Source organism: Halichoeres trimaculatus, unplaced genomic scaffold (genome assembly GCF_033239565.1).
Source record: "Halichoeres trimaculatus isolate MK-OKI-2021-1 unplaced genomic scaffold, fHalTri1.1 fHalTri1_scaffold_8, whole genome shotgun sequence".
In the NCBI taxonomy this organism is placed as follows: Eukaryota; Metazoa; Chordata; class Actinopteri; order Labriformes; family Labridae; genus Halichoeres; species Halichoeres trimaculatus.
In genome coordinates this window covers 35,499,855-35,514,324 of record NW_027437186.1, presented here as the reverse complement: position 1 = coordinate 35,514,324, position 14,470 = coordinate 35,499,855, and the positions used below count along the sequence as shown (strand labels likewise).

The following is a 14,470-nucleotide window of genomic DNA, read 5'->3' as shown; positions in this document are numbered from 1 at the left end:
TCACACTGCACGTACCACTGACAAACAGGTTGGCCAACAGATGGGTGCACTAACACACGTGTACCCACACATGCCACCTGCAAAGGTACACTCACACGCTCGTGTCACTCCGCAGATGGATTTACACAAACACCGGCGCCGTATTTGCATATGTGTGTGCTGCTGGCCTGTGGCGGGGTGCGTGGGTCGGTGCGGCTGGTGTTGTGTCTCGGTGAAATCTTTCCTCCTGGCCTGAAGCAGATGAAGTTAATGAATGAGCCGAGCGGTGCTGGATCTGTCTCTGCAGAATGAGCAGAGCTGCCGGGGCGCCTTCCTCAGCACGCCACCTGATCAGAGGAAGAATCGCTGTTTGGGACAGAAATCTGGGTTTTTATCTGGATTCACAAGCTCATATTTCAGTAATCGGCCATCTTGATGCGATGGATGTGTCTTCTAGTTAAAAAAAAGCTGATGTGAATGTGTGAAAGCGACCAACAGGTGGTGCTGCACTGGTTGTTAAGTAAGCCTCATTTCCACCAAGCAGTTCAGTTTGTTTCGTCTTGGTACGGTACGGTACGGTACGGTACAGTACAGTACGGTACGCATTTTCTGGCATTCCCACTGACTATATCTGACTATACCCTGCCAAACGAAACCGATCCAATCCTAGAAGGTGGAGCTACAACACTGCAGACTGTTGATTGGTGGAAAGAATCATTACGTACCGTGCAACAGCTGCTGTATTTCAGGATCAGGCTTAACTGATCCAACCTGTACCAAACTGTACTGATCCAAACCGGACTGCTTGGTGGAAACGGGGCTATAGTTTCATCTGTGGTTGTATTCAGCACTTGATATTTACTGTTATCAATCAAAATCAATTTATCATCAATTAAAAAGCAGATTAAAAAAATGATGAGATACAATAAAACAAAATAAAATCGCCAAAAAATAAAACAAAATAAGATTTTAAGATATAAGCATAAAAGTCGCAGTGCAGAGTTGCAGAGTTGTGCAATTAAAAAAAAAATATTAAATTGTTTTTTTTTAATTCTCTAATAAAAGGCAGCTGTAAAAAGGTGAGTCTTCAACCTGGATTTAAAGGAGCAGATCGTTTCAGCAGACCTGATAGTTTCTGGTAGTTTGTTCCAGATATTTGGAGCATAGAAGCTGAATGCTGCTTCTCCATGTAGTGTTCAGTTAAACGATGCTGAACTTCTGTCTCACATTATCCTCCCAAATTCTGTTTCAAACTCCAAAAAACACTGCATAAAAAACAGAAACATCTGTAAATACCCAAAAATGTTTTTAATTTTCTGAAGTTGTTGCGAGTTAACCAGGAAGTTCACCTGTCCAAAATATTGCAGTAAAAGGAATCACTTTTTTAGAGGTTTTAGGTACAGACTGTAAAAAAAATAGACATCATCTTGCTTGGCTCAAAGTGAGGTCGCTCCCCCTGGTGGCTGGCTGCAGTATATGTCAAAAACTCTGTCTCCCCAGTCATTCCAGATGAGCTGTGGTGGTGTCAAACTTTAAAAATTAGTACACCTGGAAGAAATATTTCTCTCTTCAGTTTGCCGGGGTGATTTGAAGATATGATTGGTCTTCTTTTTTACTGACAGCTTTTTTCTGAGCTTTGCCTTTTTCTAGATTAACCAAAAATGAGAAAACACTGAGAAATTGTTCATGGTTTGTTCAGTCTGGTTATGCCCTGGAGAAGAAGATGGAGCCCACTCCTCAGTTCATTCATTACTGTAAACCAGGGGTGTTGTTTTTTAAGTTGAGTCTGAGCCCAGTCTTGAGTTTTCAGTGTTAAGATTGAGTCAGAGTCACTAAAGCTGGTCTCCAGTCCTCACAAACCTGGACGGGCTGAGTGGGACTTTCAGACCACATCAGACTCTGGCTGACCCTGTCAGAGTGTCTGAAGTTTTTGATGATCAGTGAAGTCATATACTGCAAAAACCGAAATCTTACCAACTGTTTTTGTCTTATTTTAAGTAACAATTGTCTTCTTATACTTTGTATGAGCCACATTCAACTTATTATTCCAGAAAACTGTCGAATCGAACGAGAAAAACTTGCTCTTGAAAATTTGCTTGAAACTAGAATAATGTGAAATGAAACTTTCCTCTTTTTCCATTGGCTGATTTTTTTTTTTTACTTGTTGCAGCAATTCATACCTAATTTTTGTCTTTGAATAACTTAAAATAGGACATTTTTCTGGACTGTTCAAGTGAATGTGGCTCAGATTAAGTCTAAAAAGACTTTTTCTACTGAAAATAAGACAAAAACACTTGATTAAATTCAGTTTTTGCAGTGTAGCGCTGTGTGTGTGTGTGCTTCACAGAGCTTCTCTTAATGAGAAGACACTCATTAATTCTGCTGTTGTAAGATAACTGCAGGGGTCTAATAAAAATGAATAAGTACTTTTAATGTTTGGACTAACAATCAGAATTTGAAAGAAAAAAGTCATCATGGATCAAATGATTGAGTTGCTTTTGGTTTCCAGCAGTAACTTCATCAACAGTCGCAGCAGGATCTGGACCTGTGTCTGAAAGACTTCCAGCTTGTCCATCTCTCAGAGTCCTCAGTGTCAAAGTTGTCTGTAAAAGCAGGACTTGAGTCAGACTCTCTGAGTATGAAGCCAAACTCTGCTCCTCTGGTTAAATCAATAACACGCAGAGTGAGCTCTGGGATCCCGTCACCTGTGATTGGCAAGGTGCTGCAGGACGCTGACAGCCAAGATGAGAAATTTTCAGCTCCAAAAGACGGGATCACAGACAAACACTGCCTGCTTTTCTCACAGTGGTTTGGTTTCTCCTCTTATCTCTGATGCTGAGTTTACAGCTCGTCTCTTTATCAGAGCCCTGCATCACTGCTGCGGATCAACAGCTGCTTTCCAAAAATTAGATTCCTGTCTTTATCTCCCTTTGTGTTGTTTCAAACATAAAAACATGAGCAGAGTTTTGGAGAGGTTCAGGTTCCCCTGGGGAATCTCAAAACATGCTGAAGACTGAGCGAGGTCTCCATCTGTGGATCCTCACCGAGCCTCTGACTGCTGCTCCCATCGCCTGAGGACAGTATCTCCAGGAAAACAGCGGCAGCAGTCCAGATCCAGCTGACAACACTCTGTTTAGCACCTCATCACTAATTAATGTCAATCCCCAGCAAAGCTCGCAGAGGGAAGTGGTGGGTAGCTGTCATTGTTCATGTGAATCCAAACATTAATCCGTCCACATCCTCGCCGCTTGTTCATGCAGGAGGCTCCTGAAAGCTGGATTAGACGACGGCCAAGACGTGATTGGCAGACGAGTTGTCTGACGGACAGCCGGGACATTTAGTCAGGAGCGTTTGATTGGCGGCTGTTTGTCGGATCGATATCGTGATAACAGGTCGTCCTCTCAGAGAAATGATACGTTGAGTTTAGCAGCTTTTGTTTCGACCTGCAACTTTTGACTGCAACTGTAAAACTTCCTGCAAACTGCATCATGAAGAGAAACTGTGAATAAAAGTTATAAAAATACCAGAGAATCAAATCCAGAGTCATGAAACGAGCTATGTTCTCCCCAGATCTCCTGCTGAGACGTCGTACAGTAGAAGTAATGATTAGACTCAGAGTTTCCTCTTTTGTTGTCTGTCTCACACAGTCTGTAATGATCCAATCTGGCTCCATCCAGACCAGTTTCTGTGCCTTCAACCATACATATTTGGTCTTCAACAAAGCTCGTCTGTGCGACAGATCCAGAAAGTGTCTGTCAGCAGTGTCAGTGTACTGAGTTACTCACATAAACTCCGGCTCCGTATCTCCTCCTCTACAAACCTGTCAGGGGAACGCCGTAAAGGAGAAGATGTGAGAGTCTCTCTGGTTGTGCTGCAGATCAGTCGGGGTCAGAGATTGCTTGCATAGTCGTAAATCTGATATTACGCAGAGTGTGCAGAAAAAAATCCTCCTGGATGCTGAGTGAAATGCAATCTACTATAAAACTCCAGCTTAAAGCAGAGGAGAGGTTTGCATGGTGACTCCTGCAGGAGAATTTGTCTCCAGTGGGTCTAATCAGCATTTAAAAAGTATTATTTGAACTATATCCCAACGGCCCAGCCTCCTGTGTGCACACAGATACAAGGACAGAGACACGCACATAACTTCATAACTTCTACTGTGAGATGGCAAGTAACTGAGTACAAATACTCTGTTACTGTTCTGGGTTTTGATAGGTGCAGGAGGCTGTCTGTGTGTGTGTGTGTGTGTGCCTACCAGCGTGCATGTGTGGTGTGTGTGTCAGAGCAGGTCTGCCTTCGCCCACACGTTACCACTAACGTTTGAGCAGATTCATGAAATGGACAACGGTGAGGGTCCCACACAGTCACAGGAGCAGGAGCAGCACCCATGGCCTTAATCATCCTCTTAAGACCTGAGCTTTTGTCTGGTGTGCATTTTTTAATTCACCTGGCTATTATGGAAAAGACCTTATAAGTATAATAGCTTAACTTGGTCTTTGTACGAGAAGTTTGATTATTTGTGTTATGAGTCTCTATTAGTTGTTAGTAGTGTTATTAAAATCAAATATGTTGTTTTTTTTTTTTCTCTAAATTGGGTGTAATGTTGTGATTTCACCAAAAGATGATGTGGGCAGCGTCTCTAAATGTGGCTAATGGGTCAAAGTTTTAAAAACTGAAGGATCATGGGTCTGGGAGGCAAGAAATCGAATGTCCATATATGTGGTCGCATGGTCTTTAGAGGTTAAAACAGCTTTTTGAGTTTGTTGGTGCTAAAAACAACTCCTGGTGTATGCTTTGCTTCTTATACTAACAAAAACTGCAAAAAGTATTGGCGTTCAAGTCCATCAAACCTCAGGATACTGGGCAGGTGAAGTAAATTCCATATACAGTAAATGATCCTGTGTTTAACAGCTTTGCAGCCAGTGAATTGTGCAATATAAATACTTTTTACTTTTAAAAGTATGCTTAAGTACATTTCAGAGCCTGTACTTTTTGCTGATACTTAAAGGGCAACTCCGTTTTTTTGACACCTGGACCTTATTTATAGGTGTGTTCATGCTCATATACTCACTCAGACAAACATCGTGCAGCTCGGAGTCCTTCAGAAGTTATTTAGATCCAGCTGATTTTAGCTGCACTTAGCGGGGGCCACGGCAAGGGAGCTTCAGCGCAGGACATAATCTCTGCAAAATCGCTCATTTCAGCTATATTTTGTCATCCATCGCTATCCATCGTTATCACAAACACAGTCCTCTTCTGTTGCCATAGGCGAACACTGTCCACAAGCGCACCACCAGTTTGCATTGAGTCATGGACGTGCTCCTGTTTGTTGTTCTGGAGCCAGCTCTTCGTCTCTCTCCCTCTGCATCCTTCTTTCATGGAGCTCCTCGTCCGTGTACTCAGGCTCAAACCGGTAAGGACAACTGTCAAACTTTTGTTTACCAGGTCAGCTCTGGGTCAGCTGACCCACCTGAAGACGGTAGACGAGCTGACTTTAGGATAACACTGGCGATGGATGAAAAAAAATAGCCGAAATGAGCGATTTTCCAGAGATTATGTCCCGCGCTGAAGCTCCCTTGCCGTGGCCCCCGCTAAGTGCGGCTAAAATCAGCTGGATCTAAATAACTTCTGAAGGACTCCAAGCTGCACGATGTTTGTCTGAGTGAGTATATGAGCATGCACACACCTATAAATAAGGTCCAGGTGTCAAAAAACCGGAGTTGCCCTTTAAGCAGAGATGGGTACCTCTCACATTTAAAACAATACGGTAACTGGCAATCAGTATCGGTACTCAACAGTACCAATTTTCGGTACTTTTGTATGTGTTCACGTGTTGATACACATTAAGTTGTTAAATGATAAAATCTCAAAGTTTTTTACTTATTTATTCCTAATATATAACCTTGAAATGCTGTGTTCATGTCCAGCATGGAAAGTCTCCTACTCTTCCACTCCTTCATAGTCACAAGGATGCGTTTAGGGACCTAAACATGATACCTTTTGATTTTTTGTGAATTGGTGCTTGGTACTACAGATGGAATTTCTCTTACTTCTACTCAAGTAAGGAATCTGGGTACTTTTACTATCTCAACTTAAATACCCCACCAATACAACCTCCTGTTTTTGTCAGATTTACAAATCAAGCATTAAAAGTCACATCTGAGCTATTAGTTTCTTATCATTAACGGCACAGTAACTTGTGATCAACAGACCGCTAATAGTTGTAGCTATCATGTAAACATTTAATGTAAACTTTATGTTTTTCTTTCTATTTTAAAGAAAACAACAATCAACACTTACTAATTACAACCTAAATGAAGCACAGTAGGAATAAAAAAAGTCTACGTTCCATTTTAAACATTTATGTTGCCGAGCATAGAGAACGCTTCATAACATCTTTGTCTTTCCTTATCTTCAGGGGCTTTTTGGGGTCTTTATTAATCTAACACGGTTAGTCCACTCATTCTGTCCCTTTCCCCGTTAAAGCTGAGAAGTTTCAGATCAAACAAACTTAGTTAAGACGATGAATTTTAGAAAAATAATAAGGCAGAAAATCAACCAAAACAACTCCTTGTCTGAAATGTTTCCAAACACAGACTTACATGCACCATTGTTGAAGCTGGCGTCAGTCAAAGACGATCAAACCGTGCCCACACAGTTTTAAACAAAGAGCTGTTTTTAAATCAGCCTCTCTGGAGATAAATATTTATTTCCTCTCAGATTCTCATTGATGCGTAATGAGACTCCAGACTTCGTTAGACAGACTTCATATTTGCATCTCTTCCTGTTTTAATCAACATTTCCAGGGGCTTTAATAAGCAGCGCCACTGTATCACAGACGCCCTGACTCCATGTGTGTTTATTAAATATGATGATCAGTCTGCAGAGCCACAGCCGTGTTTGTGTGAGCATAACTCAAACTTCTATCCGAACAGCTCTGTTTTTCACCCCCCGGCGCTCCTTCTTGCTTGATTTCCGATGTCTCATCCTCGCCCTGGTTTGCTCCGTGTAAGTGTGAGGAGATCTGACAGCCTGTGTCCTGTCTTTTTAAGGCTCCATGGCAGAAAACGTGACAGGCTCTGTAATGCGGCGCGTATGGACACTCCTACTCTGCTGGGGTAACGGTGTACTGTAGCAGCAGAGGAGGGAGGGAAAAAAACGACGAGGGTTTCCCCAAGCTCTCCTCCTCCCTCCTCCTCTCAGTCAGCGTGTGTGTGACACAAGTGGAGGATTCATACTGAACCACATTGTTAATATTCAGGCTGCATTTGGCTGCCTCCTCTCTGTGTCTCCCTCTGTGGTGTTTTCCTCCAAGTGCTGTTTTTTAAGCATTGGTGCTGTTGCACTTTGAAGTCTGAGGATTTGTGTGTGTGTGAGTGTGCGTGTGTGTGTGTGTGTGTTATGCGCCGTCTCCTCGTGGAGTATTTCCATGACCAGGAAGCTGCAGTTGGATCTATGAATGTGCTCTCCCTGGGTGTGGCTCCAGTCTGCAAAACTGGAACAGAGGGAGCTGTTTTCTGACATAAAACTCAATCATTCACAGGAAATTACACACACTCATGTTACAGACTAGCAGGAGAAGCTGTGAGCATGTGCAGTAACCAGCTTCTTTCTTTCTTCCTCCCTGTCTGCAGGTTTGGAGGAGCGCCCCCTCATGGCACGGCCAGAGACTGTTGTGTACCTCCGCCGCTCTGGAGGGTAAGTCCTCGCCTTCCTCTGCCTCTGCTCAGTTTATTTCTGGCCATATGAGCCGTATCGGGGGTTTCCCCTCTTTTAAAGACAACCCCTCCTTCCAGCCTCTGTTTCCAGTCTGAGACTAATGAGCTCTGCACCTTCAGGACTCCTGCATTGATCAGAAAGCGAAGGCTCATTTGGAGTAAACAGCCAGCAGTCATTAATACACAGTCCGTCCTGGGCTAGCATCTGCTCGTGAAGGTGCAGCAGAGATTCAGCTGCCGAGAGGAGCGGCTCTGCAGAGCGGGATGATCTGATTTTTGGAGTGGGCTTCATTAGCTGCAGCTCTAGAGGAGATGTAATCACACGATCCTCACACTCCACGCTGCAGAGCCTTGAATTTGTCGTGATCCTCCTTGAACTTTCTCCATATTGGGAAATTGGTGGTTTGTGCAATCGACCGACACAAACAAGTTAATGATTTTAAAGTGAAGAGGCATTCAGTTTGATTTTTAGATAAACACAAAAAGCTTCAGGTGCATGCACTAGCTTCAGGCTGTGTTTAGCTTGTGTTAAGCGGTTGGTGTCCATTTCCAAACTGCAGGGGGCAGTGTATCACAAACACAGTACTAAGCAAGAGTCAAAGAAGTTTGTCTTTGTTTGCAACACATTGGCTGTGTCCCAATTTAGGGTCTGCAGCCTTCGTAGCCTGAATGGACCGCAAAGGCCGAACTCAAATGAGATGGTCTGGTCTATGACGCATTTCCTGTTTGTCACCCTCACATCACACAGCGCCGCCCTCAGCTGTCAGGCTTACATTACTTTTCAAACACACGTAAACGAAAACCTCACATTGATTTTTTTCTTCATTGATAGAGTATAGAGCCACCATTTACATGAGAGTTAAAGGGCAATTCCGTTTTTTGGACACCTGGACCTTATTTATAGGTGTGTGCATGCTCATATAGTCACTGAGACAAACATCGTGCAGCTCGGAGTCCTTCAGAAGTTATTTAGATCCAGCTGATTTTAGCCGCACTTAGCGGGGGCCACGGCAAGGGAGCTTCAACGCGGGACATAATCTCTGCAAAATCGCTCATTTCTGCTATATTTTTTCATCCATTGCCAGTGTTATCATAAAGTCAGCTCGTCTACCGCCTTCAGGTGGGTCAGCTGACCCAGAGCTGACCTGGTAAACAAACTTTAGATGACGTCAAAGCCGCGCGACACAAAGATACAGCTGATTTCATCCATGCTGTTTCACACTCGGCTGCAAACATGGTCCAGCAGTGCGCATTCCCACTTTGTCCGATAAAAATGACAAGGTCTTCAAAGTTTAGCCTCCACAGGCTTCCTTTGGACTAACCGGCATTACCAAAAGTGTGGCTCGTTGCACTGAAAATGGATCCGAATACTGAAATAGAGGATTTGAAGCGGACTAGTTACCCAGTCTGCAGTGCTCACTTCGCTCCTGAGGACTTTATTCGCACAAAGCCAAACAAGAAGGGCCAGGAACCACAGCGTCAGAACCTGAAGAGAAGTGCCGTTTAGATTGTTTCAGAGGGGGCTACAAAAGTATCGCCAAAATGAGCGATTTTTCAGAGATTGTGTCCCGCGCTGAAGCTCCCTTTGCTGTGGCCCCCGCTAAGTGCGGCTAAAATCAGTTGGATCTAAATAACTTCTGAAGGACTCTGAGCTGCACGATGTTTGTCTGTGTGAGTATATGAGCATCCACACGCCTGTAAATAAGGTCCAGGTGTCAAAAAAACGAAGTTGCCCTTTAAGCAACAAAGTACTTTTTCAACAACTGAACAAGTAAGTTTTTTCCCCCAGAGAATTTACATTTATGAACTTTTTTTTTTTTTTAATAATGAGAAGATTTATAAAGAACTCTTTTTTTTCTCAGTATATTACTTAAAATGAGCCCAAACAACACATTTTTCCACAAAAAAACAAAATCTTCAACGTTTTAGAAATACAATCACATAGTTGTTGCCAGAAATCCTTCATATCTGGATAAATCAGGACTCCCTCTGGAGTTCGGCATTCACACGCAATGGATCTTGGGATATGTGAGGCAACAAAGGATTCACTGAATCTGTCCTTCCTGGCACCCGAAAAGGAGGCCAGATTCGTCAGTTGGGACCTTTGACGCTCCGCTGTGACGTAATCGGCCTCTAAATTCAACCTTCGTAGGCTGCAGCCACTGAATTGGGACACAGCCATTAACAGCTCCGTCCCAGAGATTTTTCCAGGCTCTTTAAACTGATTCTTCTTCTCTGCCTAGAGTGGCCACAAACTCACGCAATGGATTATCACGTAATTCCTGTGGCTACGATTACATGCAGTCAATTTAAGGTCATTTAAGGGTTAAACAAATTTATTCTTTTTAACACGGTACGCCGAGAAAAACAGCCACTCACAGACAATATCTCGACACACGGAGGACGTCATGACGCAATGTGCATTATCTCTGCTTCGTCTTGCTGTATCCATAGCAACAGCAGCAGAGCATGGCAGACTTCCTGTATATCATCTTGCTCGGCTGGAAGTGAGGTCGCCACAAAAACTGCTCCCCCTGGTGGCTGGCTGCAGTATAGGTCAAAAAATCCATCTCCCCAGTCATTCCAGATGGGCTGTGGACAAACTATAAAAAATTAAAACACCTGGTAGAAATGTTTCTCACGTCTGATTGTTGTGGTGATTTGAAGATATCATTTGGCTGTCTTGTATCCAAGTCCTCTTTTTTTCTGAAAAGTTTCATTTTCATTAGTTATACGAGGTTAAAAACGAGGTTTTATGTCACGTTTAATGATGATTGAAAGCTGCTGTTGTATTTTTTTTCCCTGTTCGTCCGCCATCTTGTCCACGCATCTCAGTCCGGCAGGTTAGAAATTTTGGAGTGTGTGCGGCGCAAAGATTTTCTGAGTGAAAAGGATCATGCAAGGAGGCGTAGGTGCAAAAATGACGTCATTCATCCGCACAAAGTCGCACAGACCCCGCAGACGCGTCTAGCATAAAGCAGCCTTTGTGTGCACCCAAAAGATGTCTGCTTTTAAGGCTGGGTGTTATTTTTCAGTCAAACTCTTAAAAGCCACAAGAAATCACTTTTTCTTTATCTGAGTTTTTTCAAGAGTTTTGAAAAGTCACTGATGGTTGATCTCCTCTCCAAGCCTCTGTGTCTGTGTGGCTGTGATGACAGGAGAGTGGGGAACAAAGGGAGCAGGTGCAGAAGGAGACGAGCTCTGAGACTTTCGGGGAGGCCTCAGGTTGTCAGAGCGATGACGGAGCTGGTGTGAAGGAGAAAGTCTGCACCGCTGCGTCTTTGAACACAGTGGAGAGGAGCATCTTGAAACCGAGCCCGGCCAGGCGCTGCGGCGCGTGCCAGCCGATGATCCTTCATTTCTGGGTGCGAGCCCAAGCAGAGATCTGCTGATTCACTGCAGTGGTCCCGAGCAGGAGGTTGCTGGGTGCAGCTTGGATCACCTCCGCCGTGGGCCTGCAGCCCTCTGCGTTGATTCATGGCCGTGTCATCGGGGGCCACTCAGCGTGATAACAGTATAAGCTGTGTTGGCTCATTAAAAGCAGCTTTGGTTAGAAACCAAGAGAGCTGGGTAACATTATTAGTGTGCAAGAAAAAACAAAGTGCTGCTGAGTAGAGCCGGGCTCAGCTGTTTGCTGAAGAAATGACAATGCTCACAGAGGCTGTCCAAACAGCTGAGAGCAAACACAGGAACACTAAATCACCATTAATTCCTCAGCAGTGTTGACAGTTCAGACTTCAACTTCCAGGTGCACAAATTACATTTCCCATTTTTCTGTTATGAAATAAAAGACAAAACCTGACAAGAGAAGAGGAAACTGTAACTAGAAGTGTTTCTGATGACGAGCCCAGCTGCACGGCTTCATTTAGACCAGGTTTGTTTCTGCCTCTCTGAGGGAATAAAGAGAATCAGTAGTTTGGCATCAACAAATCAACTTTACCGTGGTGTAAGGTAAAGGTTAGGAGTATTAAAGTGTATTGATTTCAGGGCCTGACAGCGGAAAGTGGAGAGCCGTTTGGCAAAACAACAGTCAGTGAAGGTCTGAGTCTTCATATCTCAGTCTGTGCATATTTTCCTGCTTCTCTGGGTGTGTGCAACAAGACGGGTACCGTTCACATTTGAAGCGATGGGGTACGAACTTTTTTCAATCCAACACATTTATTCTCAATATATAAACTTGCAATGCTATAGATAGGAAAAGAATAGAAAATACTTTATTTATCCCTGAGGGGAAATTCAGGAGGAGTCTCAGCAGCAATCAAGAAAACAAAAGTAAGAAAGTGTATAGAAAGTGCAAAAAGCTCCATAAGAAAATAGATGGTGACAGCTTGTCCATCATTGTCCAGTCCAGCCAGCCTCCACCTCCACAGGGTCCAGGACTGAGCTTCTTCAGCAGTCTGTTCAGTCTCTGTCTCCTGGATCCTGTCTGGTGTTAGCTCTGTTAGCCATGTCTGTGAATAGCATGATGCTACTCTGCCTTCTGGTATTCCCTCTGTTGCTGGGTTAGCATGGCTAGCTCGTCCATCTTATTGGAGATAGATCTTACGTTCCCAATAACGATGGATGGAAGGACAGGTCCATGTCGTCACTTCTTAGCTCACACCTGAGAACCAGCACGTCGTCCTCACCTCCTTCTCCTCACCTTGTGGGAAACATCTGGCCTAGCACCAGTTAGCGTTGACATGCTACAGGCTGCTAATAGCTGAGTTCATATGTAACCAATGCAGCAATGGTTACATGTAGGATCTCCAGACAAACACAGGACGAAAAAGTAGTAAAAATATCACTGAAGACACAAAAAGTTTGGTGTCCATGACCAACAATGAGACATACAAAGTGATGATCCACTCCAAATACAAAGATGACGAAAAAGAAACGAAAAAATTACAAGAAACAGACAAGGAAGACAGAGCTGCTGCAACAGGCAGCCATAACCAACAAACAAAACATTAAGCATTTAAAAATGTCTTGAAAGAACAAAAACTTGTGATGCTGTGTTCATGTCCAGCATGGAAAATTGTCAAAACATGACACTGTTCGTTTTTACCTGAATCAGTGCTCTGTGCCACAGACAGAATTCGAGAAAAGCTGTCTAACTCAACTTTCAATCGTTTCAAAGTTAAAGGTTTCAACTTGGACTATCCTGCTGTGAACGTCTCATTTGTTGGCCTGGATTGATTTGGGGGTTTTTCAGTTGTACATGTTGTTTTGGTGATGATGATTTCTCTCATATTTGGAAAATATCAAGTGTCGTCTCTCTGCGATGTTTATTGTGCACCCGTCTGTATAACTGATTTAATTTGCCAAAAGAAGAAATTTGACTTAAATTTTCCTGAAAAGCTTTTTACAGTTTCTTGGAGAGAATTATTTTAGTGCCACATGTTCAGTTTCTTCCATCAGAGCTGTGTGCTGTACAGTTTGTTACCTAAGATCTCCACGTGTCGTTTCCCACCTCCTGCCTCTGCCTCACTGTCATTTCCCGGCCTTCTTCCTCTCCAGAGGTGACGGTGGTGTATCAGAACGGGCTGCCGGTGATCTCAGTCAGTTTGCCGTCCAGGCGAGAGCGCTGTCAGTTCACCCTCAAGCCCCTCAGCGACAGCGTGGGAGTCTTTCTGCAGCAGCTCCAGGCAGAGGACAGAGGCATCGACCGGGTAGCTATCTACTCCACGGGTATGTTCAGGAGAGCTTCATGATTACTGTGCATGCACTTCAACGTCCTCCTTCCACCCCAGCAGGTCGTCCACGCACATGAGGTGGCAAGTTTTTCTCCAGCTGTGCAGTGATCCCAACTTGAAGAGGAACAATAAACTGTTCAAAGTATACTGGATTTCACTCATGAGGCATGACGAGACAGATTCTTCTTAGATTTGTTTTTTAATTCTGTTTCAAGGTGAAAAAAAAAAACCCTATGATGTAAGCAGACTGGTCGAAGTATGTTTTGGTAATTTGATTTTCCGTTCAGAAAATAATATTAAAAAACAAAAAATGAGTGGTTATTTGTTATTTATTTTAAAATTCAAAAATTAAAATTTAAAAACTAGTTGAAACAAAAAATAAAAAACAGAAGTCAGAAACCAAAAAACGCCTGTTTTTCATTTGTGCAACCAGAAGTTGCCTTTCAAAGTAAGAGCGCCAGTTAGGACAGTGCTGTGTAACACCAAAGTAAGAGTGTGTATGGGTACATGCGCGCAGGTTTGTGGCCATGGAGAGAGTAAATCCTTACCAACTATAACTGTCATTTTCTATGCTTGTTCATCACAATAATAAATAATTAAGTTACCAAACATGTTTTCATATCATACAAAACTCAATAAAGTCAAATCCCATAATATAAAAAAAAAGAAAAGAAAAAACAAGCACATTGCATAATCCGATTTCATCGTGGAGGTCGTGCTTGTTTGTTTGTTTGTTTTGTTTTGTATTTAGTTTTCCAAACAGGACCTACACACGGAAGAAGGATGATGAAGGGGTGTCATAAAAGGAGTGCAGGCTGCAGAGACATGAACTGGATCAGGACTTAGCATCAGCCTTATCATGAAGCAAAACATCTGTTTCATACTGTCTTGCATCATCAAACTTATAGATAATGTAAAGCTAAACTTATATAAGATTACAAACCAATAGTTAATATTAAATGCTTTTAGTTTTTATGTATTTTATTTATATTTCACTTATTTTATTGATGGTCACCCCACACTATATCAAGCAGACTACATGGTCCAAGGGTTCATAGGGTCCCCATAGGGATCATAATGAAAAGCTGTCTTTGTTTG

General features: G+C 43.0%; 1 protein-coding gene across 2 annotated transcripts in view; it reads left to right on the top strand.

Moving 5' to 3' along the window:
• The window catches only part of mcu (mitochondrial calcium uniporter), a 138,534-nt gene that overhangs the window by 111,229 nt on the left and 12,835 nt on the right, over positions 1-14,470 (top strand). For both annotated transcript variants that reach the window (XM_074676227.1, XM_074676226.1), the window contains exons 3-4: positions 7,614-7,677; positions 13,197-13,367. In XM_074676227.1, coding sequence (XP_074532328.1) covers positions 7,614-7,677; positions 13,197-13,367 — 235 coding nt within the window. The remainder of the gene's footprint in view (positions 1-7,613; positions 7,678-13,196; positions 13,368-14,470) is intronic.